Source organism: Acanthochromis polyacanthus, chromosome 8 (assembly GCF_021347895.1).
Source record: "Acanthochromis polyacanthus isolate Apoly-LR-REF ecotype Palm Island chromosome 8, KAUST_Apoly_ChrSc, whole genome shotgun sequence".
Lineage (NCBI taxonomy): Eukaryota > Metazoa > Chordata > Actinopteri > Pomacentridae > Acanthochromis > Acanthochromis polyacanthus.
The window spans coordinates 37729139-37755946 of NC_067120.1; the positions used below are offsets into that span (position 1 = coordinate 37729139).

The 26808-nt window shown below is 40.7% G+C and overlaps 1 protein-coding gene across 3 annotated transcripts; it reads left to right on the forward strand.

Moving 5' to 3' along the window:
* Positions 1–777: 777 nt before the first annotated feature.
* LOC110972912 (NACHT, LRR and PYD domains-containing protein 3-like) lies at positions 778–20403 on the forward strand. 3 transcript variants are annotated; one of them, XM_051952364.1, is made up of 10 exons: positions 781–1236; positions 8676–8810; positions 9266–9474; positions 9598–11422; positions 13063–13236; positions 15692–15865; positions 16490–16663; positions 18121–18297; positions 18922–19095; positions 19987–20403. In XM_051952364.1, exons 2-10 carry the CDS (start codon positions 8695–8697, stop codon positions 19997–19999), a joined length of 3036 nt encoding a protein of 1011 aa, XP_051808324.1. In that variant the 5' UTR covers positions 781–1236; positions 8676–8694; the 3' UTR covers positions 20000–20403. The 3 variants fall into 3 exon arrangements, with proteins under 3 accessions (XP_051808327.1, XP_051808324.1, XP_051808325.1); XM_051952365.1 differs by lacking the exon at positions 18121–18297; XM_051952367.1 differs by lacking the exons at positions 18121–18297; positions 18922–19095; positions 19987–20403 and having other exon boundaries at positions 778–1236; positions 15692–15908; positions 16490–16657.
* The last annotated feature ends 6405 nt before the right edge of the window (positions 20404–26808 follow it).

Consider the following 26808-nt stretch of genomic DNA (forward strand, 5'->3'; position numbering starts at 1 on the left):
TTTCTCCAAAGATCTTCCATCAGCCAACATGCTCATCTGTCACTGTGTGATTATTGATTTAAATCCATGCAGCAGATGATTGATCCACTTTGTGATTCAGCTGTAAAGTTTTAAAAATGTACTTTACTGCCACATATTCAGCAGCTCATCAGCATCTTTTCTCAGTTTATCTTCAACCTGCCGGCCAGCAGCAGACGGGTCCACCCATACAAGAGCCGGGTTCTGCTCAAGGTTTCCTCTTGTTAAAAGGGTGTTGGAGGTCTGAGGATGTGGTTGGAGATACAGGGAGTCCAAGTAATGGACGCTGAGCGGGAGATGGGAGTTTTTGATTTGATGCATGTGTCAGTGAAACTCTGGTGTTCAGAGTCTGTTTAACCCTTGTGTCGTCCTGCAGGTCAAATTGATCCGTTTTAAAGTTTGAAAATCTGGAAAAAATGTATTTTCACAGTGAAACTTCTGATGTCCACATTTTCAACATTTTTGGGAAATCTTTGAACATTTTTTGGTGGAAAAAAGGAAATGTTAAAAATGTTTCTTAAGAACATTCACAGAAAATCAACCAAAATCCAACAAATTTCACTGGATTTTGGTTGATTTTTATGTGAATGTTCTTAAAGAAAATATTACAAGTTTTGCTGATATATATGGAATCACTTTAGATATTTTTAGGATTTTTTTGGAAGATTTTTACTCATTTTTTGAAAATATTTTCTTGCCAAATTTGGGGGATTTTTTAAAAATTAAACTTTTAAAGGAAACTTTAAGGAATTATTGGAATTTTCTTCCTAAAGGTTTTGCAAATTTTCAAAAAATTTGGGGATTTTTTTTGCTGAATTTTGGGATTTTTTTTCAGACAAGGAAACAATATTTTTTGGTGCCCGTAAATGAAGACAACAGGAGGATTAATGAGTTACTACAGAGACAAAGTCCAGATGAAGATCAGTTCTACTCTTTTGTAGGATGTCCGTGTTTACGATGCAGCGCTGATGTCCGTCCGTGTTCCGCGCTCCGGTCGGACGGGGATTTCTGTTGAATTGCGCGCTCACTTCCGCTTTTGATGACGTTTCGTGCTCAGACGATTCGTCGGCGCGTCGTTAGCGGCAGCCCTACTCTGTTGTGTTCATTAGAAGGGAGGCGCTGCTCTGCTCATGTGATCCAAGTACAGAGTTCAGGAAGAAAACAAAAGTTTCACTGAGTTCAGACTCCATTTTACAGCGGACAGAGAACGACAACAAGGTGAGTGTTGGTTCAGTGTTCTTATTGTTATCCTGTCAGAGTCTCTCAGTCTGCTGTCTGTCTGTGGATCTTTTCATTCACCAGGTGGACACTCTGGACTCTGTGTTTTGTTTTCCACTGCGGTCACGTCAGCCATCTTTCGTTTTCCCGTGGTCAAGCCAGCCTCTCCAAGATCTTATGTACCCCCTCGTACAGACTTTATGGTAAACGCACAGAAACAAGTGCGAAAGTCAGCGTGACTTACAAAAGCGCCTGGAAACTTCCGGTTTTCAAAATAAAACGGGTGAATTAAAGAGGTGTGTGTCATAGACACGTTTTACTCCAGGTTCGACATTACTGACTTCTCAGCTACCTGTGACGAATTCTTGAGGGCTCTTCCATCTGACCCACCAACATCTCCCCCTTTCAATGAAGAGGATGTTAGACAGGAGCTGAGTCGTTGTAAAATAGGTAAAGCTATGGGACCGGATGGCATCCCTGCCAAGGTGCTGCGGTTCTGTGTCATGGAACTTTGTCCTGTAATATTTTCTATTATGCGGGACTCATATCGTACAGGATGGTGGCCTACTCACTGGAGAACATCCACAATTATTCCAATATCAAAAAAACCCCGTCCATCAGAACTCAACCACTACAGACCTGTTGCACTTACACCAATAGTAAGTAAATGTTATGAGAAACTGATTCTACATTCAATTTTGCCTACTGTTAATCTACAGCTGGATAAATTTCAGTTTGCTTATAAGACCAGACGGGGTACGGAGGATGCTGTGGTATGCCTTCTCCATTCACTCCTTCAACACCTGGAAACATCTAGTAATTTTGCAGCGGTTCTTTTTGTGGATTTAAGTTCCGCTTTTAATACAATTCAACGTCACCTCATGATACAAAAACTACAGCAGCTGAATATCTCACACTATGTTATACGTTTAATTCATAGTTTTCTCAGTAGTAGATTGCAGGCTGTGAGGATTGGGACTGTGTTATCGGACACCATTATTACCAACACTGGAGCTCCTCAAGGCTGTGTCCTCAGTCCCTTTCTCTACACACTTTACACCAATGACTGCACAAGCCCTACGAACATCACAACATATTACAAATATTCTGATGATACTGCAATTTTGGCTCTACTCAATAATCAGGAATCAATTACAGCTTACAACCATTCAGTGATACATTTCACACAATGGTGTACAAATAATCATCTGTATATTAACTCCAGTAAGACAAAGGAGATGGTTTTTAGCCCACCTACACCAAGTTTGAATAGAATTTTCATTAATCATAATCAATAGAACAGGTGAACACATTCAAATATCTTGGACTCACTTTGGATAATGACTTTACCTTCAAACATCATGTCACAGATATTTATAAACGATCACAACAAAGACTTCATGTTCTCTGTACACTCAGTTCTCTTCATGTTGCTCCTCATCTCTTGTTGCTGCTGTACAAAAGTATAATCCAGTCCATTCTGCTGTATTGTTCTTCCTGTTTCTATACTTTGTTATCAGTTTCAGACAGAAACCGACTTGTTAAAATCACACGTATTGCATCTAAAATTATACATCAACCTACACCTAACATATCTGAACTTAATAATAAGGTAATAGCCCGTCTCGCCAGATCAATAATTTCGGACACTGAACACCCTCTTCTTCACATGTTCCAGCTCCTCCCCTCTGGACGCAGATTTCGAGCACTAAGATGGCGTTATGTCCGTTACAACAGAAGTTTTGTTCCATCAGCTATCGTCATCCTCAATAAGCCACCGCGCTGAACTTGAATTCTATTTTTGTGTGTCATATTGTGAATTTTGTCTTTGTAGGTATGTTATGATGTGTGACATGACAGCTTGTGAAAACAAATTTCCTTCGGGACAATAAAGAGCTCTATCTATCTATCTATAGACCAGACTTAGATATACCATCCTGTGTTGAATTTGAGCCAATAGGTCACATGACCTGGGAGTGATTGAGCTAAAATCGCAAAATTTACAGTTAAATATTAATATAAAATATGCAAAGTAACCAAATGGTACAAAAGCACAGAGCGCTTGTCTCCCTCACTTCTGATTGGCTGTGAAATTGGAGGGATTTTTTTTACGTTTTCAAAGAGTTGCATGACAGAAAAGCATAAAGATGATGAGCCAGAAGATATTGCTTGATTTAGCCGAAATTTTACTATTGACATTGGCTTATAAAAGTTTACCCTGGCGCCAACCAACTCCCATGCAGCAACTCTTTTATTTATATCCCGATAGTCATTAAGAGAAGGATCATAAAGAATCGGGAAATCAATCACGGCTAAAATAATTTGCTCCTCCATGTTGAAAAGAGCCGAAAACAATGGTTGAAAACCGGAGCGGACCATTAGTGTATAGGAGCGGACTGTACTGTGTAACTTGCTGTAAGCTCATTGGTCAGTGAGTGAAACCCTCGCTGATTGGTTGAAGCTCCAGGCGACAGCGGCAAAAGTTGAATATTTTTCAACTTTCTTGTATCGCGCATAGACATATATACATAGATGCCTCATAGGCTGTCGAGAGGCGTGCTTACAGCGCCGCCATCTTGAACCGGGGCCAGTGGTGCATGGACATCTACGGAGGCAAGAGGTACTGCTGAATCTCAAAGTGGAATTATTCGCTGAATTTTGAACCGATTGCCAAACTGTTTGATTTTTTTAGAAACGTCACAGGTTTAGCTACTGTATAAGCTGCTCGGATATTTTTTACAATGCTGGTTTTGCCACTCAACACTTAAGCTACACACTATCTCCCTCTGACTCCAGCATAGTTATTTAAAGATGCTGGACTTCTGTTCAGCCTATGGATGCTCTAATGAGCGCTGTAAGGAAACAAGAGCTCGTGGGATTACTTTTCACATGTAAGATGTATGTAAGGAATAATATATTGTTAGCATGTTGTCATAGCTAGAGAGAAATAAACGCCGACAAGACGGATAGAACCCCATCAGCTCCGTGTCTGGCTTCTACCCATGATCTAACAGCTCTCTACATCATCCTGTGTATTACACAGCTGCTTGCCGGTGAAATAACTAATCTGAGACCATTTTTCGTTTAAAATTCGATGTTATGAATCTAGTATTCCTAGCATCAGCCTGTTACAAAGAAAAAACAGACTTACTGCAGTCACTGGTGGGTTAGAATACAGCATCTGATAGAACTAATAATAGCCCTGATTTATGATGGAATTATTTTGTTGTAGACAATTCTTTATCTCTGGCTACTTTTCTCACATGTTTAAGCTTTCCCAAAGAACGTGATTTATACATGTGATATAATAGTAATAGTCGTAGTAATAATAACAGTAATAATAATAATAATGATGATAAAAATAATAGTAATAATAGCAGTAATAATAGTAATAATAATAATAATTGATATAATAGTAATAGTAGTAGTAATAGTAACAGTAATAATAATAATTATTATTATGCAAGTCAAATAAAAAAATAAACAAAGTTCAGTTTTAAACGTAAACAACACATTTATTTTATACCAACAAGTATATAACATGATAATCTTTATTTTTAAAACAATATTCAACAATGGTATAATAAAAAATAACAATTTTAAACAATATTTAATTGAAAATTTGTTTATCACATGTTGATATAACCGCCTTTCTTCTGCAATACTTTAACCAGTCTAGAATCAACTGAGCATGTGAGCTTTTTGATGGTTTTAGAGTCAATGTTCTTGCTTGTGGTCAATATTGCTCTCCAAAGACTGTCCATAGAAGAAAACTGGCGGCCATTGGCGTACAACTCCTGTTTGAGAACTGCCCAAAGATTCTCTATTGGGTTTAGATCTGGTGAAGCAGGGGGCCATGTCATCAGGCGTTTGTCCTTGAAATTCTTCTTGGCCAGCCGCTCTTTAGTGTACTTGGAGGCATGACTTGGCGCATTGTCCTGCATGAAGATGATGCTCTTCTTGTAACTGGCAGACTTTGAGTTGTGCCATGGTATAAAATTTTGTTCCAAGAACTTGGTGTAATTTTCCAAGTTAATTTTTACTCCTTCTTCTAGAGAAGAGTCTCTAGGTCACGTGACCTGGGAGCTATTGAGCTAAAACGCTAATATTTACTGTAAAAAAAATTATATTAAATTTAATAGGTATCCAAATGTAATAAAAAGTGGTGTGTCTTGATCACCCTTTACCATCCTGTCAATCATCATTGATTTGGAGTCTCTAGGTCACATCACCTGGGAGCTATTGAGCCAAAATGCTAAAATTTACAGTTAAATATCAATATAAAATATGCAAAGTATCCAGATGGAATAAAAAGTGCTGTGTCTTGATTACTCTATGAGAAACTATAATCCTGCATAGATTTGGAGTCTCTAGGTCACATGACTTGGGAGCTATTGAGCTAAAATACTAATATTTACATTTTGAAATTAATTAAAAACTCACTAAAAAAAAAATAGTGTGCAAAAGCAATAAAAAAGTCTGTGTAATAAACCAGGTCTAAATCTATTTAGCCAAAAGATCACATGACCTGGGAGTTATAGAGCTGTAATGCTCATAATTACGGTATAAAATACATGAAAAATTCATAATACATATTAATTGTGTCCAAATGTTCATTCAATGTTTCTAAGTGTGACAAAGAATCTATGAACTACAAATCCCTATATTTGAGTGCTGTAACGTATCATAACATAACGTAACATAACGTCACATAAGTTAACTTTTAATTATCAATGAAATAAGTATCCAGTCGACTGAGCCCATAACACACGTGCTGCTCAATATCCAGAACACCGTTCGGAGTCAGAGTTTTGCGATGGGTTGTTTGAAAAAAAGCAGAAAAAAGACGAGCAAAGACCTGTGGCAGTTAGCTGGATACCTAATGAATTTAAGTTTTTGGACACAATTAACATTTTAAAATAATTTTTCATGTATTTTATGCTGTGAATATGAGCATTACAGATCAATAACTCCCTGATCATGTGACCTTTTGGCTCTAATTCAACACTTAAGCGTGGTCTATCACACACATTTCTTTTTTATTACATTTGGACACATTATTTTTTAGGAATTTTTGATATCAGTCATAATGTAAATATTAGCATTTTAGCTAAATAGCTCCTAGGTCATGTGACCTAGAAACTAAATGTATTCAGGATTATGACACAGACTGATCAAGGCACACCACTTTTTTATTCTATTTGGATACTTAATGAATTTAATATTATTATTTTTTTACATTAAATATTAGCATTTTAGCTCAATAGCTTCCAGGTCATGTGACCTAGAGACTCCAAATCAATGATGATTGACAGGATTGTAAAGGGTGATCAAGACACACCAGTTTTTATTACATTTGAATACTTAATGGATTTAATATTAATTTTTACAGTAAATATTAGCATTTTAGCTCAATAGCTTCCAGGTCATGTGACCTAGAGACTCCAAATCAATGATGATTGACAGGATGGTAAAGGGTGATCAAGACACACCAGTTTTTATTACATTTGAATGCTTAATGGATTTAATATTAATTTTTACAGTAAATATTAGCATTTTAGCTCAATAGCTTCCAGGTCATGTGACCCAGAGACTCCAAATGTATTCAGGATTATAGTATGACACAGACTGATCAAGACACACCACATTTTATTTCAATTGGATACCTAATAAATTTAGTAATATTTTTTTACAGTAAATATTAGCATTTTAGCTCAATAGCTTCCAGGTCATGTGACCCACAGGATCCAAACCAATGTTGATTGACAGGATGGTAAAGGGTGATCAAGACACACCACTTTTTATTACATTTGGATACTTAATGAATTTAATAATATTTTTTTACAGTAAATATTAGCATTTTAGCTCAATAGCTCCCAGGCCATTTTGACCTAGAGACTCCAAATCAATGATGATTGACAGGATGGTAAAGGGTGATCAAGACAACTCCCAGGTCATGTGATCTTTTGGCTAAATAGATTTAGACCTGGTTTATTACACAGACTTTTTTATTGCTTTTGGACACTATTAATATATTTTTAGTTAGTTTTTAATTCATTTCAAAATGTAAATATTAGCATTTTAGCTCAGTAGCTCCCAGGTTATGTGACCCAGAGACTCCAAATCTATGCAGGATTAGAGCATCTCATAGAGTGATCCAGACACAGCACTTTTTATTCCATTTGGTTACTTTGCATATTTTATATTAATATTTAACTGTAAATTTTGCAATTTTAGCTCAATCGCTCCCAAGTCATGTGACCTATTGGCTTAAAGTCAACACAGGATGGTATATCTAAGTCTGGTCTATGACACACACCTCTTTCATTCACCCGTTTTATTTTGAAAACCGGAAGTTTCCAGGCGCTTTTGTAAGTCACGCTGACTTTCGCACTTGTTTCTGTGCGTTTACCATAAAGTCTGTACGAGGGGACACATAAGATCTTGGAGCGGCTGGCTTGACCACGCAAAAACGAAAGACGGCTGACGTGACCGCAGTTTATTTCCTGACCTGAAAGTCTGAACTGTGACTCTTGAACAGACTTGTTCTCGTTGTGTTACACCCAGTGTTGCTGGTTTAACTCTCAGACTGATGATGAAGAGGAGTGATTTGTGTGACAGTTTTCCAACACAAATGAAGAGTTTAACATGTCAGAGATGCACCGTAGACGTCGTAAACATTTGGATTTGTTAGCAGGGAGGTCAAATATAATGAGTTAGGAAACACGGTGTTCATGAATGAAGTTAGTAAATATCGTAAATAGAAGCCTTTAAAGTCTTCATGTGGAGGTTAAATGAATCCTGCAGTGAGATGAGGAGGAGCATCAGCCCAGGAAGAACTATTAAACCTGACTTGAAATAGAACATTGTCCTTGGCAGAGGATGGGTTTTAAATAGATTCCTTTAGTCAGTTTAAACCTTATAGTGAAACCAAGTGCCAACATCTGCACCAGAATCTTTGTTTGTTGAAGCCAAAGAGACGTTCAGATACACCATGAACTTCTGAATGAACACCAGAGCTGGACAAGGTGCAGAAATCATCACATTCCAGATGTTTTCTGGGTTCTTCCTTTGGCCTCACACTCCACCTCTCCTCCACATGTAGGAAATGTGAGCAGGTAGTTTTGGAGGAATCCTGCTGACAAACAAGCCGATGTCAGAGCTCAGTTTTGAGCTGTAAATGGAGTGGAGGAGCATCATATGAGAACAGGGAGGAAACACTCCAGCTGTTGGTTAGTTTAGACTCAGTCGGAGGAAGAAACTCGATTGTGGAGGCAGGGGGGAGTCTCAATCACTGAGTCAGTTTTCTCTCTGAGGACTTTTTTAGAGTTCACTTCTGTAGATAAAGAACCTGAATGAAGACAAATCTAAACTTGTTTGTTACTTTGACTTTGATTATTTCCTGAGCTCTCAGTCAGTGTTGCTGGTTTTCCTCTCAGACTGACTGAAGTCCACAAGATGAGTGATCGTGAGGAGGAGGAGTTTCCAGCCTCCAGCCATCTGTCTATGAAGAGTGACCGGTCCAAAAATGATCCTCCATTCTTCAGTAAAGAACCTGAACCTTCAGACACAAAGTAAGGAACTGTTTCTGCTGTAAACTGACCTGATAGAAAATGAAGGTTTTAGGATGAAGGAAGATTCTCTGAAACAGTCGCACAGTGGTCATGATGCAGAACTCTTTGAGACTGAGATGGATCCTGGTCTGGGTTTTAGAAGCAGAACTTCTGATGGTGTTTCTGTGGTAAAACAGCTGAAAACCTGGATTCCACAATTTACAGCCAATATTCAAACATCTTCATACCAATGTTGAAGCCGCCGTAAAGATTTTCAGAGTGTGAAAGAATGTTCTCCAGATGTGTAGCTGATGTTGTGGTTGGTCTTCATTGGTTCTTGGTTCTGATGATCCAGATGTTTGGCTGTTGCTCTGTCAGAACAGTAGCCTCACTTTTACTGTTCTCTTCTGCTCTGTGGAGTCAGATGTGGATGTTTTTCTCCAGATGATCTGAGTGATGAATAAATGTGTTTACAGAGTGATGAAGAGGAGAGGAGTTTGTGTGGAGGAGCAGCCGTCCTGCTGTGCTCGGTGTCAGGACGTCCTGAAGGATCCAGTCTCTAGCAGCTGTGGACACTGGTTCTGCAGACAGTGCATCAGCTCATACTGGGACCAGTCTGCTCTATCAGGACACTCCTCCTGTCCCCAGTGTGGAGAAAGATCCAGAAGCAGCAGCTGTGGACAAAGTAAGACTGAACATCTGCTGGTGGACTGATGTGTGGAAACTGAGCTTGTTGTTGTGTTGTGTTGTCCAGACATGTAGGTGTTTGTGTTTGTTGATTGTGATTGTGTGTCTGGTGTGTGAGCAGGTGTTAGTCTGCAGGAGGTTCTGCAGGAACATAAGATGAGTCTGAGGAGGAGATGTGAACATGTGACTGAAGGAAGTGATGAAGCAGGAGGTGGACCCCTCCTCAACAGGATCTACACTGAGCTCTACATCACAGAGGGACACAGTGGAGAGGCTGATGTCCAACATGAGGTGGGGCAGCTGGAGACAGCTTCCAAGAAGAGCCTCCATGACACTCCCATCAGGTTCCAGGACATCTTCAAAGCCTTACCTGAGCAGCAGAGAGCCATCAGAGTGGTCCTAACCAACGGCGTGGCTGGCGTGGGAAAAAGCTTCTCAGTGCTGAAGTTCACTCTGGACTGGGCAGAGGGCGGAGAAAACCAAGACGTCAGTGTGGTGGTGGTGCTTCCGTTCAGGGAGCTGAACTTGATCAGAGATGAGCAGCACAGTCTTCTCACGCTGCTCCATGTTTTCCATCCAACGTTACAGAAAGTGACGGCAGAGCAGCTGGCTGTCTGTAAACTTTTGTTCATCTTTGACGGTCTGGATGAAAGCAGACTTTCACTGGATTTCACCAACAGGAAGGTTGTGTCTGACGTCAGCCAGAAGTCATCGCTGGACGTTCTGCTGGTGAACCTCATGGACGGGAATCTGCTTCCCTCAGCTCTGGTCTGGATCACTTCCCGCCCTGCGGCAGCCAATCAGATCCCTCCTAAACATGTGGACAGGTTAACAGAAGTACGAGGCTTCACCGACGGCCAGAAGGAGGAGTACTTCAGGAGGAGGTTCAGTGATGAAGAGCACTCCAGCACAATCATCTCCCACATGAAGACATCCAGGAACCTCCACATCATGTGTCGACTCCCACTGTTCTGCTGGATCACTGCTACAGTTCTGGAGCACGTGTTGAGCACAGAGCAGAGAGGAGAGCTGCCCAAGACCATGACTGACATGTTCTCACACTTCTTGCTGGTTCAGACACAGAGGAAGAAGAACAAGTACCATGAGGGACCTGAGACGAGTCCACAGGAGCTGATGGAGGCTGACAGGGAAGTTCTTCTGAAGCTGGGGAGGCTGGCCTTTGAACATCTGGAGAAAGGAAACATCATGTTCTACCAAGAAGACCTGGAGCAGTGTGGTCTGGATGTGACAGAGGCCTCGGTGTTGTCAGGAGTTTGTACCCAGATCTTCAGAAGAGAGTGTGTGATGTTCCAGAAACCAGTCTACAGCTTTGTTCATCTGAGCATTCAGGAGTTTCTGGCTGCGGTCTACATGTTCCACTGTTACAGTAACAGGAACACTGAGGTTCTGGAGAAGTTCCTGGGAAAAGACTGGAACGTTGATGATGAGGAGGAGGAAGAGGAGGATAACACAGACCTCTCATCCCTGGATGTTTTCCTGGACAGAGTCATGGAGAAATCCCTCAGAAGTAGAAATGGTCACCTGGACCTGTTTGTTCGTTTCCTTCATGGCCTCTGTCTGGAGTCCAACCAGAGACTCTTAGGAGGTCTGCTGGGTCAGACAGAGAACCATCCCGAAACGATCCACAGAGTTATCAACAACCTGAAGACAAAGAACAGTTATGGAATGTCTCCAGACAGAAGTATCAACATCTTTCACTGTCTGATGGAGATGAAGGATCTCTCAGTTCATCAGGAGATCCAAAAGTTCCTGCATTCAGAGAACAGATCAGTGGAGGAACTCTCTGAGATCCACTACTCAGCTCTGGCCTCCATGCTGCAGATGTCAGAGGAGGTTCTGGATGAGTTGTACCTGGACAACTACTGGACATCATATGAGGGAAAACTGAGACTGATTCCAGCTGTGAGGAACTGCAGAAAGGCTCGGTGAGTCCAGATGTGATGAACATGATCAGTCAGAGTAGATCAGTTCTATGCATGTTCTCACTAGAACATCTCATTCTTCTTAATGTTCCTCTTGTTTATGTCAAACATCATGTCAGCTGCATTTGGTCTCAGATGTTCTTCAGCTGCTTCAAACGCTGCGAAAATGTAGATTTTTCATGTTCTTGTTTTTGAAATTGATATATGAATGAAGACAGTTTTTCTATTTAATTCTAATAATTGTTCGATCAGACAGCTTTTTCGTCTGAGGTTCTTCCTTTGTCTGATGGAGGAAACATGCAGATCTGCTGAAACTCTTGAAGAACTATAGAGGTTCTTTATGTGGAAGCATTTTACAGTTTTCAGTGAAGCAGTAAAGTTATTATCACATGAGGAGATTCTGAAATCTTTTCTAATCAGACAAACCAGATTATTTCACTCCTCTTTAGAGTTTAACATCAGATCTGTGTCTTTAACAAACATTTCTGAAGTCTGACATAAATGTTTGAAGGAATTTTTGCTGTCACTGATGTGAACTCAATTTGAAAGAGTCTGAGTTCCTAGTTTTTATTTCACATTATTTTTAGCTTTATTTCATTAAACTATGTCGTTCTTTGTTATCAGTGTTGCATGTAGTCAGTTTTTCTGCCTTTAAAAGACTCAGAAGTAGTTGTTGAAATGTTGTGGATCGTTAAATGAATATTGTAAAGATTTCAACATAACTTTGTCTGACAGTCATGAGATGATATTGATGCTGTAACAGTATTTGGTTCCTCAGGTAGAGAATAATCCTGAGATCAGTCAAGTGATTGAGTCACTTGTCCAACAGTTTCTATCTAAAGCTTGTTAACGTGGACATGAAGCTCTGTAAACTACTGATCATACAAAGACTGATGCTGTAAAGTGTGTTGGACTGAGTCATGGAGCATTTTATTGATCTGAACTCAGCTGTTGATTTTAAAGAGTGAAGTCGTGTCCCAGAGTCCAGATCTGACGTCTTTCCTGATATTCAGTTCCTCAGAGAGAAACTCTGGTGTTCTGTCTTGTTGCTGCAGAGAAGAGTGGAATCAGGAAATGTTCAGAGGTGTGAATATATCAGAGCAGAATGGTAGAAGTCAGACCGTTTCCAGAAATCTGATTCACGCAAAGGGCAGAGTTGTGCTTTTAACGCTACAAACCCTGATAACATGTTTGTGAGAGATTATGGTGGAAATAATTCAACTTTACTGCATTGTTGTTGGTGTTTGTGCTGAACAAGTTTTTCAGAATCTCACCAAAGAACGTTGAGGACTAAAGTTGACTCAGTGGTCTGTCATCACATCAGAATATTTCCTGATGTTCATATTAATGATGTTCAGGTGTGATGTTGTCCAGTGATCAGTTTGATTTGTGTAGCATTTGACAGTTGGAAGCCTAAATGGAAGTCCATCTGCAGATGAAACCAAAGAAAGATTCTAAGTGTGCAGGTGTGAGAGAGGCTGATGAGAATTCAGTTTGATGTCATCAGTCAGAGAAGATCAGCTGATGTGAAGAACTAAATGTCCAACAAGACCAGTCCAAGCGTACTGCTGTCAAATGCTTGAAGGAAATATAAAATGTCCTCTTTCATAACAACATGTTTTGTCATTTATGTCTCATTACAGACTTACTAACTGTGAACTCTCAGAGAGTCACTGTGAAGTCGTGGCCTCAGCTCTGAAGTCCAAGCCCTCCCATCTGATAGATCTGGACCTGAGCTGCAACAAGCTGCAGGATTCAGGAGTGAAGCATCTTTGTGATGGACTGCAGAGTCCAAACTGTAAACTGGAGACTCTCAGGTCAGTCCACTGTTGATGGTTTATCAATATATTCAATTTAAATCCTTGACTGAAGTTTGGAGTTTTTGTTGATAAATTTTGAGGATTTTCCTGAAAACAGTGGGAAGATGTTTGATATTGTTGAAGTGTGAATAAATGCCCTGATGAGCTGACTGCAGAGTTCCAGATGGAGGACAGAATCCACAGTCCTGCTGTGTGTCTGAATGTAAAGCTGATGTGAAAGTGATGTGAGGCTTCAGCAGTGTGACTTCCACACATCCAGTCAGTATGTTTGTGTTTCCACAGTGTTTGTGCTGAGCTGCAGTGGAGCATCAGTTTTTCTACAATTCAGACTGAAACCAGGCAGCAACTCAGGATTATTTTGTAGTTTATTTTCCTGTCAGTGATTGGAATAAAGTCTAAAAGCTAAAAACAGTGAAAACTGTTGATCCCACTTTGTCAGAGTTGAAGGTGACGTCTTCAAATGTCTGGTTTTGTTCCAGCAACAGTCCAAAGGTACAGATATTGAGTTGAGTGTGACAGAAAGCAGAAAGTGTTGACAGTGGACAGACTGGAACCAGTTTGGTGTTTAACTGGATCAATGACTCCAACTATGATGGAAATGTTTCTGATGTTTTGTCCATGGACTCATCAAACAGTGGACTGATAGTTTGAGCTGTAATTGAAGCAGTTTTTCATCTTGAGAGACAGAAACAAATATTCAGCATCTGCTGGTTGAACACTTGGATGAAGCCATGTGATATTCAGAAAGTGAAATGTTGAAATCCAAGATGCAGCCGTTTGATTTAGCTGCTGATGAAACATGAAGCTGATCCATCAGTTGTTGAATGAGCAGAAAATCCAGCAGCAAAAGTTGTGACAGTTGATGAAGAGTTGAAGTCATTTTATGGTGCCATAATTGGGTCAAAAGTCACGCGCACGTAACTCTCTCTCTCGCACGTGTAACACTCTCTCGCGCGCGCTGGGCTTCTGGGCCGATTCCGGTCAGTCCACCTGGGTAACTGCCGTTAGCAATGGTGCTAACTAACGTCTAATCGCTGTACTAAAGGCTGACAGCCCCGCAATGGAGCACTAAGATCTCCCGTTTAGAGCCAGAAATACGTGGAGACACTCACCCACCGGCAGTTGGAGATCCGGGCTCGGTTCTGTGTGTGTTCAGTGGACCTGCAGTCCATGGGCACAGCAGAACAGCGGCAGCAGCATCAAAGGGGCTCCAGCGGACTGTGTCATTTCCTCTCTTGTATACAGTGGCGTCCCACGTGGGGGGTGAGTTCTTGCTGTCGCAGACAGCCAGTCATAGGGAGGTTGTGGCGAGCACTGGTATCTGCCCACAAAGGGTCAAAAGTGTTCTCCCAGCTCGCGTAGATCAGAGTTCCACGCACGCAGGAGGACAGTTTCGTGAGACACTGGATGCACAGAGCTTGGTCTGCACATGTGTAGCAATGTCGCGCGCGAGGAGCCTCCATGCGCGCGGAGACATTGCTACGCGTGCGCACAGTGTTTTTTGCGCCCGTGGAGACTTTTTTCTGCTTGCGCGGGTACGTGTTTCGCACACGAGAGAGAGAGTTAAGTGCGTGCCTTTTGACCCAATTATGGCACCATATCATTTAGGTAGTGTCTACAGATACGGACCCGTACCCGTAGCCTGTGGGCTACGGATACGGCACTTTCCATTTGCCAGACAGATACAGACCCGTACGCAAGTCTTGCAAGTCAAGAAGCTGCTAACCACTGTAAACTGTTGAAAGGTAAGCAAAGGTTAAGGTTAGTGTTAGGGTCAGGTTTAGGGTCCATACCTGTAGTACCGATGCTACGGGTCCGTACCGCTTGCGTCTACCAGGAGTCACGTGACCAGATCTCGAGTATCTGATTGGCAAATGGCAAGTGCCGTATCCGTAGTCCACAGGCTACGGGTCCGGGTCCGTACCTCTAGCAACAACCTATCATTTATTCATTTATCAGGATCAATGGGAACATTTTCTGCTGGAGTTACTGCTGATTTTCTCCTTTTCTTTGGTTTGAGTCATTTGAAAGTGAAGATGTTTGTGTTTGAGAAAAGAGTTTGAAGGCATCTCCTGGTCCTCTGAAAACTGTGATGGACACTTTCCACCATCAATGACAGATGGATGAAGAATGAAATGATGTGAATGTGGAGTCCTGATGGAAACATTTCCATGGTTCCAGAACATGAAGATATTTTAGAGTCTGGAGCCTCATTTTGTCCACGTTTCCTTCTTGTGTGTTTGTGTGACTCTGAGCAGAAAGTGAAATAAATGTCAGAGTTTTTCCTTGTGTTTGTTGCTCAGCATGAGTTTGTGTGGATGGAGCCACTGGTGGAGCTGCAGAGTTTCAGAGCTGAAGTCACTCCATCTTTATTGAAGCAGCAGCATGTTGTCATTAATATTAATGAGAGCTCATGATGAAATTCAACTCACATCTTTTATTCTTTATTCAGATTGGGGAACTGCAGTTTGTCGGAGATCAGCTGTGATTCTCTGGTCTCAGTTCTGAAGTCCAACCCCTCACATCTGGAACATCTTGTCCTGAGCGGCAACGACCTGCAGGACTCATCAGTGAAACATCTGAGTGGTTTTCTGGAGAGTCCAGACTGCATCCTGAAGACTCTGGGGTCAGACATCATGTTCTCAGTGATTCGAAGTTCTCATCTTTGGGTGAATGTTTCTTTTTTCTCATCAGTCTTAATGACTGCTGTGAATCATCCACAGAGTTTTTCTTTTTAAATGTAGTAGGGAGTCTTAAAGTCTAGACTGAGTCCAGAGTCAAAGCTAAAGTGTCCTTAAAGTTCTCTGTGCTGAGCTGATAGAAGTCAGTGAGTAGAAGAACTCTCCTCACCTGTCAGCACCTGTTGTGTGTCACATCACTGCAACACTTTAACTGGAAGCTCACCAGTGGCACAAACTCTCTCCTTCATCCTTTCCAGCATTTGGAGCTGTGAGATGACTGAAGTAAAGACAGTGGCTTTGTCTGCTCAGCCTTTAGATGCTTTTCACCTTTCTGTCCTTGAAGCAAATGTATTTGTCCTCTGTGGTCCAGCAGCTTCTCCTCTGGTAGAATAAATGAACAGATCTCATTGATGAAGCTGCATGTATGAAAAGAAGATTTGAAGGAGATTTAACGTTGATTTGATGCATAGAAATATAAACTTCTTCAGCTCTGAACTCGTGATGAAACTCTGAATGATTTTCAGCAGGAACTTTGTCTCCTCAACTCACATCTTTTATTCTTTATTCAGATTGTGGAGCTGCAGGTTGTCAGAGATCAGCTGTGATTCAGTGGTCTCAGCTCTGAAGTCCAACCCCTCCCATCTGGAACATCTGAACCTGAGCAGGAACAACCTGAAGGATTCAGGAGTGAAACATCTGTGTGGTTTTCTGGAGAGTCCAGACTGCATCCTGAAGACTCTGGAGTAAGACATCATGTTTTCTTTGTGTGCTGAGATGAATGTGATGTAAAGTTGTGGTGACTCTAAACTGCAGCCATCAGGCTGATGTTCTACTGATCCACACTGAGGATCTTCATGGGAACGTCTGTTTTCTTCTTCTCTGCTTTAGTCCTTGGACTGTGGCAGACAAATGTTGAGCTGCACATTTCAAAGCTGAATAAAATCAGAAAAATCCTCCAGTGAATAATTGACTGTGAAACTCTGACACACGTGATCTTCAGCTCAGATCTGACTTCATGTTTTTCTACAACTCAGACTGAAACCAGGCAGCAACTCAGGATTATTTTGTAGTTTATTTTCCTGTCAGTGATTGGAATAAAGTCTAAAAGCTAAAAACAGTGAAAACTGTTGATCCCTCTTTGTCAGAGTTGAAGGTGACGTCTTCAAATGTCTGGTTTTGTTCCAGCAACAGTCCAAAGGTACAGATATTGAGTTGAGTGTGACAGAAAGCAGAAAGTGTTGACAGTGGACAGACTGGAACCAGTTTGGTGTTTAACTGGATCAATGACTCCAACTATGATGGAAATGTTTCTGATGTTTTGTCCATGAACTCATTAAATAGTGGACTGATAGTTTGAGCTGTAATTGAAGCAATTTTTCATCCTGAGAAACAGAAACTAATATTCATCATCTGCTGGTTCAACACTTGGATGAAGCCATGTGATGTTTGAGAAAGTGAAATGTTGAAATCCTAGATGCAGCCATTTGATTTATCTGCTGATGAAACATGAAGCTGATCCATCAGTTGTTGAATGAGCAGAAAATCCAGCAGCAAAAGTTGTGACAGTTGATGAAGAGTTGAAGTCATTTATCAGGATCAATGGGAACATTTCCTGCTTCAGTTTCTGCTGATTTTCTTCTTTTCTCTGGTTTGAGTCATTTGAAAGTGAAGATGTTTGTGTTTGAGAAAAGAGTTTGAAGACGTCACCTGGTCCTCTGAAAACTGTGATGGACACTTTCCACCATCAGTGACAGATGGATGAAGAATGAAATGATGTGAATGTGGAGTCCTGATGGAAACATTTCCATGGTTCCAGAACATGAAGATATTTTAGAGTCTGGAGCCTCATTTTGTCCACGTTTCCTTCTTGTGTGTTTGTGTGACTCTGAGCAGAAAGTGAAATAAATGTCAGAGTGTTTTTCCTTGTGTTTGTTGCTCAGCATGAGTTTGTGTGGATGGAGCCACTGGTGGAGCTGCAGAGTTTCAGAGCTGAAGTCACTCCATCTTTATTGAAGCAGCAGCATGTTGTCATTAATATTAATGAGAGCTCTTCTTCACTGCTTCTGTTGGACTGTTTGAAGCTGCATCCTGTTGGCTTCAGCTGCTTGGAGTTTCCATTTTCTGAACTTGAACATTGTGAAGCTTCTTCAGCTCTGAAGTCATGATGAAATTCAACTCACATCTTTTATTCTTTATTCAGACTGAGGTGGTGTGAGTTGACAGAGATCAGCTGTGATTCTCTGGTCTCAGCTCTCAAGTCCAACCCCTCCCATCTGGAACATCTGGACCTGAGTGAAAATGAAGAACTGTGTGATTCAGGAGTGAAACATCTGTGTGGTTTTCTGGAGAGTCCAGACTGCATCCTGAAGACTCTGGAGTAAGACTTCATGTTTTCAGTGATTCAAAGTTCTCATCTTTGGGTGAATGTTTCTTTTTTCTCATCAGTCTTAATGACTGCTGTGAATCATCCAAAGACTTTTTCTTTTTAAATGTAGTAGGGAGTCTTAAAGTCTAGACTCAGTCCAGAGTCAAAGCTAAAGCGTCCTTAAAGTTCTCTGTGCTGAGCTGATAGAAGTCAGTGAGTAGAAGAACTCTCCTCACCTGTCAGCACCTGTTGTGTGTCACATCACTGCAACACTTTAACTGGAAGCTCACCAGTGGCACAAACTCTCTCCTTCATCCTTTCCAGCATTTGGAGCTGTGAGATGACTGAAGTAAAGACAGTGGCTTTGTCTGCTCAGCCTTTAGATGCTTTTCACCTTTCTGTCTTGGAAGCAAATGTATTTGTCCTCTGTGGTCCAGCAGCTTCTCCTCTGGTAGAATAAATGAACAGATCTCATTGATGAAGCTGCACGTATGAAAAGAACATTTGAAGGGGATTTAACATTGATTTCATGCATAGAAATCCAGATTTCTGCAGCTCTGAACTCATGATGAAACTCTGAATGATTTTCAGCAGGAACTTTGTCTCCTCAACTCACATCTTTGATTCTTTATTCAGATTGAGAGGGTGCAGTTTGTCAGAGATCAGCTGTGATTCTCTGGTCTCAGCTCTGAAGTCCAACCCCTCCCATCTGGAATATCTGGACCTGAGATGGAGCAACCTACAGCATTCATCAGTGAAACATCTGTTAGATCTTGAGGAGAGTCCAGACTGCAGCCTGAAGTATCTGAGGTCAGTAGAAGGTTCCATCAGTCTCTGCTGCTTCCAGCAGTTTTCTACTAAACACAGTCAATATCAAAGCAAAGATCCAGTGTCTCCTGTAAACCTGCAGCTTCTCAGTGAAGCTGTGAGAGCAGAATGGAGACAGAAACACAGAGACAGCAGTCAGCCAATTAGAGGAGCCACAAGCTTGTTGTCATGGTGTGTTTGATGGATGTGAAGCCGACTGTTGTTGTTGTGTTGATGTGTTGAGGAAATAAAGCTGATTCCAGCTGTCAGCCTTCCAGATGTGCAGAGACAGTGGTCCTCCGTCATCAGATCTGATCTCACTGTTTGTTGTCTCATTCCAACAGTGATCAGCTGATCAGTCTGATGTTTGTCACAGCTCTGAGATCAGTGAGACTGAAGCCTGCAAACCAGCGCCTCTTATTTCACAGCAGCATCTTTACATTTAGTCATTCTCTCAGCATTTCCTCTCATTTTACACATGTTGGATCATTTTGTTCAATTACAGATAATTTGGATTAAAATCAGGAGAAAAAGGAGTAAATTTACACAAAAAGCATAAAAAGGAGGATCAAACTGTAAATACTTTACCTTCTACAATAATCTACTGTTACAAATGTCAGTGTGTTATTTTATAATGTTTTCCTCTAAAATTACACATTTTTATGGTGTAAATCAGTTTAAAAAACAGAAATACTTTACAGATATGTGCTGCTATTTGATATTAAGGATTATAAAATAGTAAATAAACTGCTATTTCACTGATATTTGATCATTTTTTTCAGTTACAGATAATTTAATAGAAAATTACAGAAAATAATGAACTTCCATGTGAATGTAAAATGAAACTACAGGTCAAAACTCATTCATCTCCTCTGATCTTTCTTCTCTGTGCAGCTGGAATATTTAATGATCAGGACGGTGTTTGTTGAGAGGATGAAGTGTGTCCTGATGATCCAGAGGTTGAAGCAGCAGCTGGTGTGTAGAGACTCTGACTGGACCATGTTACTGGGAGGTGGACTAGGAACCAGTGTAAAGTGTGTTGTTGTCACTGAGTAGTTTAGTGTTGCAGCTCCACACTGAAAGATGGAGAAGTGCAGTTACCCTCGTGTCGTCCTGTGGGTCAAATTGACCCATTTTAAAGTTTAAAATATAAATATTTTCACAGTGAAACTTCTGATGTCCACATTTTCAACATTTTGGGGAATTTGTTGAACACTTTTTCGGTGGAATAAAAAGAAATGTTAAAAATGTTTCTTTCTGAACATTCAGAAAAAAAAAATCAACCAAAATCTGGCGAATTTCGCCGGATTTTGGTTGATTTTTTTTCTGAATGTTCTAAAAGACAACATTCAAAGTTTTTACTGACACACATGTGTATATATATATATATATATATATATATATGTTATCACTTGAGACATTTTTAGGATTTTTGGAAGAATTTTTTTGAAAATATTTACATTAAATTTCTTGCCAAATTTTGGGGTTTCATTTATTTTGCTTGAATAAAACTTTTAAGGGAAACTTTTAAGGAATTATTGGAATTTTCTTCCAAAAGGTTTTGCAAATTTTCAGAAATTTGAGGAATTCTTTTGCTGAATTTTTGGATTTTTTTCAGACAAGGAGACAATATTTTTTGGTGCCTGTAAATGAGGACAACAGGAGGGTTAATGTTGACATGATCCATTGAAGGTTGATGTTGTCGTGTAAAATTCGTCTTTGATTATGATGTAATCCTGACAGAGGCTATTGATAAGTAGTATAAGTGTGTGAAGTACTGAATGCTGAATATTCCAGTAACAATCGATGTTTTGATTATGATGAATGTCTGAGGTAAAAGAAGGCCTAGAAAGTGTGTACGGAGGAAGGATTGAAAGGAGATCACAAAGTAGAACTAATAACTTTGGAGTGAAGATGTATGCTTTCTAGGAGATGAAATGTGGAGTGGCCAGTGCATAATGATGCATACTCAGGGTATTTTAACCCTCATGTCATCCTGCAGGTCAAAATCGACCCGTTTTAAAGTTTAAAAATGTGGAGAAAAAAATGAATTTCACAGTGAAACTTGTGATGTCCACATTTTCAACATTTTGGGGAAAATTTTTGAACATTTTCTTGTGGAAAAACATTCACAAAAAAAGATTTTTGTGTGCTGCCAAAAAGAGGAGGGGGGCGCTACAACAGTTCAGGTGGACAAAAGAAAGGTGAAGCAAAGACTAAACACACACGCAAATGTTTCAGATGTGACTCAGATAAACATCTGGCAAGTTCTCCAAAATGTCCTGCTGCAAGCAAAGTGTGCAAATCGTGTGGAAAGACTGGACATTTTTCAGAAGTGTGTCGTTCAAGTCCAAACATGAAGTGAGGGAGGTTGTTATTCCTGAACTTACTGTACTGCTTCTGCAATATGCTGCCCCAGACGAAAAAAAAATAATGTGCAAAGTGGATTTAGGCACATTCCTAAATATGCAGACACGTGAGATGATAGTAGATACTGGATCACCAGTGTCAATATTACCAGCCCATGTCTACGAGTATGCATTCCGTCATTTACCCCTGAGAGAAGCAAAGATTCCACTGGTGACATACTCAGGGCAGAGAATCCCAGTCCGAGGCATACTGGATACACAGATACACCATGATGGCAATTCTGCCCCAGCTTCCTTCTACATTGTGGAGTCAGTTTCACTACTGCTGGGATTGGACCTAATATATCTGATATCTGCTGCTCCGCCTTCACTCACTGCTCCACCTCCATCTGCTGATCCACCTCTACCTGCTGATCCACCTCCACCTGCTGATTCACCTTCATCTCCACATGTCGCTACAGCCCCAACTACACCTGCCATGGGCTGTGTGAAAAATTTTGTGCACAAAGTCAAGGTCAGAGATAATGTGAAACCAGTGCAACAAAAACTAAGGAGATTGCCTTTTGCTGTCAGAGATGCTGTTTCTGCAGAATTGAAGCGGCTGCTGGACACCGACATCATCGAGAAAAATTGATGCATCTCCCCGAGTGTCGCCGATTGTAGTGACGCAGCGAAAGAATTCATCCAGAATACGCATGTGTTCAGACCTCAGAGAACCAAACAAGGCTATAGTAACTGATAGTTGCCCCATTCCACAGATGGAGGAGCTCTTTTCAGAGCTCAGAGGAGCAAGCATCTTCTCTACCATCGACCTGGCCAATGCCTACTACCAGGTTCCTCTACATGAGGAGAGCAGAGACCTAACTGCCTTCATAACTCACGAGGGGTTGTTCCGATACAAGCGCGTTTGCTATTGATTAGCATCAGCACCATCAGCATTCCAGAAAATGATGTCCATTGTGCTCCAAGGTCTGCCGGGGGTTCAAGCATATTTAGATGACATCATAGTGTACTCATCCAGCCGTGCTGAGCATGACACGCGCCTCAAAGCTGGACTCCATAAGTTACAGGAAGCTGGTCTACGTCTGAACACAGAGAAATACAAATTCTACCAACAAAAGCTGACTTACCTGGGCCACACTATAACTGAAGCTGGTTTGCTGCCAAATGATGACCACGTGGTAGCCATTCGAGACGCTCCAGCACCTGCAGATGCTACTTCCCTCAGATCTTTTCTTGGTCTGACATCCTGGTACTCAAAATTCATCCAAAATTACGCAACTGTAGTGGAGCAATGAGAGCAGTACTACGTGATGCCACATTCACTTGGACTGAAGATGCACAGAGAAGTTTCCAGCAGGTAAAGCTATTTATTACTGACAGCCCAGAGACTTGTACTGGTGGCCTAAGATGGATGCGCTGGTACAATCAGTCATTGCCACATGTGTTCCTTGCTAGCTGAATGACAAGACCACAAAAACAAATCCTACACCATTGACACCTGTTCCTTTGTCTAATGGACCTTGGGAGAAACTGGCACTGGACATTGTTGGCCCATTCGAGATTGGTCCAGCTGACTGCAAGTTTGCTATTACTATGGTGGACTATTATTCAAAGTGGCCAGAAGTGTGTTTTGCTCCACGGCTACAGTAATTCACTTCATGAGGACTGTTTTTAGCCAAAAAGGAAATCCTATAGCAGTTGTTACAGACAATGGCCCACAGTTCACATCCACAGAACTCTCTTCTTTTCTGAAGGAATGAGACATCCAACACATCAGAACAACAATATACCACCCACAAGGAAATGGAGCTGTAGAGAGGTTTAATAGTGTTAAAGGAAAGTATCCTTACTGTAGAGCGAGAGAGAGCTCCATGGAAAACTTTATCACTGAGTTCCTGCAAACCTACAGAGCTACACCGCATGCAACCACAGGGTTATCACCATTCTAGCTCATGTATGACAGGACGATGAGAACCAAACTCTCTGTCCAACGTGATTTCACAGCTGCTCAAGACGAAGAACTGAGAGACAGAGTCAAAAACAAGCAGTTACAAATGAAAACAAACACAGACGCCAAGAGACACGCCAAGGCTCCTAAGCTGCACCCAGGAAGCTTGGTACGTGTGAGGAAACCTGTGCATCTTAAGAAAGGAAAATCCAAGTTCAGTGAGCCTTTCAAAGTCCTGCAGAAAAAAAGGACCTCATAGCTACACACTCACAGATGGGAAAACTTGGGATGCTTCACACCTGTCGGTGCTACCTGAGACCTTCACTCTTCCTGCTGAAGAACAGAGGCCAGAAGAGCCTGCCCTGAGTGACAGCCTACCAAGTAGAAGCCAGCGAAACAGGAGATCACCTGAGTGGCTGGACGACTTTCTCACTTGAGAACACAAGGATTTAAAATCGGCTGCATTAGTCATATTAAGACAGATTATAAGAAGACCTATGCAGTTATGTTGCAGTACTATATAAAGGGAAATGTGTATCAAAAATTGTTGTTGGTGAAGTAACGTTCAGACTACTACTACAGGCAATAGTGTTCTAAAATGTTTTGCAATTCCCCTATTTGATTGGTGGAGAAGTAACACTTCTAAGAAACGGGGAAATGTTGTGTCCTGAGAGTTCATACTACCTGTCCACTAGGTGGCAGTGGGGTGTTGTTATTGGTAAGGAACTGAAGAAGAAGTAAGGAGTCGTAAAGTGACGGAAAGTGTTGAAGTGTTGTTGTTGTGAAAATACGCACCCACAGTGAAAAGTAACTCGTCTGTGTAGTGCGTTCTTCTTCAAGTGCCCAAAAACACGACACCTTCAAAAAAGCTCAAAATTACCACAAAGATTAAAAAATAAAAAGTGATGCAAAGTCAGAAACTTTGACAAAGACGTGGAGGAGATGCAAAATGACTAAAAAATGGTGCAAAATTACAACAAAAACTCACAGAGTAACAGCAAAAATGCACAAAATGACCACAAAAAATTGAAATCTGGCACACAGAATGCCAAGGTCAAAACTAACAAACCCCAAATCATGATCCAAGGGAAAACCTACAAATTCAAATACAATCTTCAAAATATAAATCAGATCAAACTTGCCTATTGAAAAACTTCATGTTTATAGATTGTTTAAAAAATCCAGGGAAAGTTCTTCTGCATTTCTTTGCTGTTTGCTAAATCAGGATATACTTGAGCTTCAGAGAAAGTTACCATGGTCACCACCTCTAATCTGATCAGAAATAGTCTTGGACTGAAAGTTAAATCTAACAGAGATCTACTGTGGGACTTAGAAAATTTCAGCCCTCAGACTGTGTGACAGCTCAGGTCCTGAGGACTCGGGAGGTCTGGAGGCTTTGGAAAGTCTTGGAACTGAGGGTTCAACCCTCCAGCACAAAGGCTGAAGTCCAACCTCATGAGAAAAACGGTCGAGACGAGACCCGAGTTAAAAAAAAACTCAAAAACGACAAAAAATAGATGATAAATGCGCAAAAAAAAAAAAAAAAAAAAAAAAAAGAAGACTTTGTAGCTCAGGGAGTAAGAAGAGAGACTACCAAGTGGAGGGTAGTAGGATCAAGACTCATCACTGCCATTTTTCTTTCTTTGTTTTTGTCTAAGTTTTTCAAAAAAATTAAGAAGAGTCTGGGACTGAGTCTGGATGTGCTGCTCTGTCATTAACTCCTAAGTTTAGGGAAAGTTCAAACTAAAGAGGACAGTTCAGAGAAGACTTAAGAATGAGCTGATTTTGAACAAACATCTCAGACTTTCTGAGCTTCAGCACCTCTAGCAAGATATTTGAACAACAAGCAACTCCAGAGATCCAGAAGTTGGAGAGAGTTAGCTTTAGCTGATCCAAAGAACATGTGGGACGCTAACCTAGCAAACATTTCAGACTTTTCTCTGTGAATTCTGAGAAATAATTTCCTATTTAATGACAGAGCTACACATGTGAACTCAGTCTCATTAAAACAGACTCTAATTCAGTGTCATCCATCCATATTAAAGTGCAGTTACCCAAAATGTTTGCTGATGAGCTCCAACAAAACCTGTCCAGGTAGAAGGCCACTTTGACAAACAGGAAGTGGAAGATTCCAAGCAGATTTATAGAAGGGGGAACCGGACTGTACTAAGTGTGGTCCAGTATAGAGGGGGGTGTTTGTGGGTTTTTAAGGCTGATAATGATTATCAGTGAGACATTTGGAGGAGATATTCATTTGCTGTAAACAGGAACAGATGTGATCAAGAAAGAAGTCATTTTCTTTTTTCTTTTCTTTCTGCTTGACTTGATGCTGTCAGATGCAGATGTTGGAGCTGATTCTGATCTTTCAGGAGAAAAAACTGCTTTTCCTTCACAGACTTTTCAGGAAATTGTTCTCTCAGGTTTTCTCTGCTATTTATATTTTTATTATCTGTGATTATTTCATTCTTTTAAAATAAGTTGGAGGCATAAAGACTCATTTAGTTGTTTTATTCCTGAAATCTTTGACGTAGCAGAACTAAACTTCCATTTTCCTTCTTGTACTTCTGATACTAGAACTAAACGTGTCTTCAACACGGATCATCTGGTTTTAATGAATCAGCAGCAACATTACAACAACAAATGAGACCATTTTCAACAAACTAATGAAACTGATGTCATTTAAAACTATCAGAGTCTGTTTTACTGTCAAATCAAAGCTGATTACTGACAACTAGAACATTAACGTTACTGTTTTAATCACATTTAAGTTTCCTGAACGTTACATTAATGTCAACCAGCCACAGTTTTATGAACTTAATGAACCACATCACAGGAACACAACACACTTCAGCTGCTGACAGGAAACAACACAAATATCGTTAGCTTGATGCTACATTTAGCTGCTAATCAGGACTCCTCAGCTAGCTCGGTTAGCATCGCTAATTCACATTAAAGCTAATATTCACTGGATGTTAACTCTCTTCTCGGCTCAACACACACAAATAAACTCCACCAACTCCTGGGGTTCACTGTTCACATTATATCTGACTCTGAAGCTGAACATAAAGTTCATTAAAACCGGCACCGATCAGTAAATGATCATTTATTATTTTATTAGTCCTTCAGTGTCTGTTGGTCCAATCAGCCGAAGGACTGAATTACTGAAAACTAATAAAAACAAGACAACGGACAGTAAAACTGTCTGTGGAAAATGTGCTGCTGCTCCACCAATAAACACCAACAAACTAAAACAAACTGGAAGTGTTGCCTTTAGTGATTTTTTAAGAAACAGCAAATATGAGGCTTTTATTTTTCTGGAAGTAAAAGGAAACGTTGCTTATCCGTAGTTTCGCTAACTTAACTTTCGATGCACTTTCACCATGTTCTAACTGATAG

Bases quoted from the DNA above. Each gene is read 5' to 3' on its own strand.
- LOC110972912 (XM_051952364.1), top strand. From the start codon at position 8,695: ATGAGTGATCGTGAGGAGGAGGAGTTTCCAGCCTCCAGCCATCTGTCT. The intron at 16,664-18,120 runs GTAAGACATCAT...TTCTTTATTCAG, and splicing joins TGCATCCTGAAGACTCTGGA to ACTGAGGTGGTGTGAGTTGA. The intron at 18,298-18,921 runs GTAAGACTTCAT...TTCTTTATTCAG, and splicing joins TGCATCCTGAAGACTCTGGA to ATTGAGAGGGTGCAGTTTGT.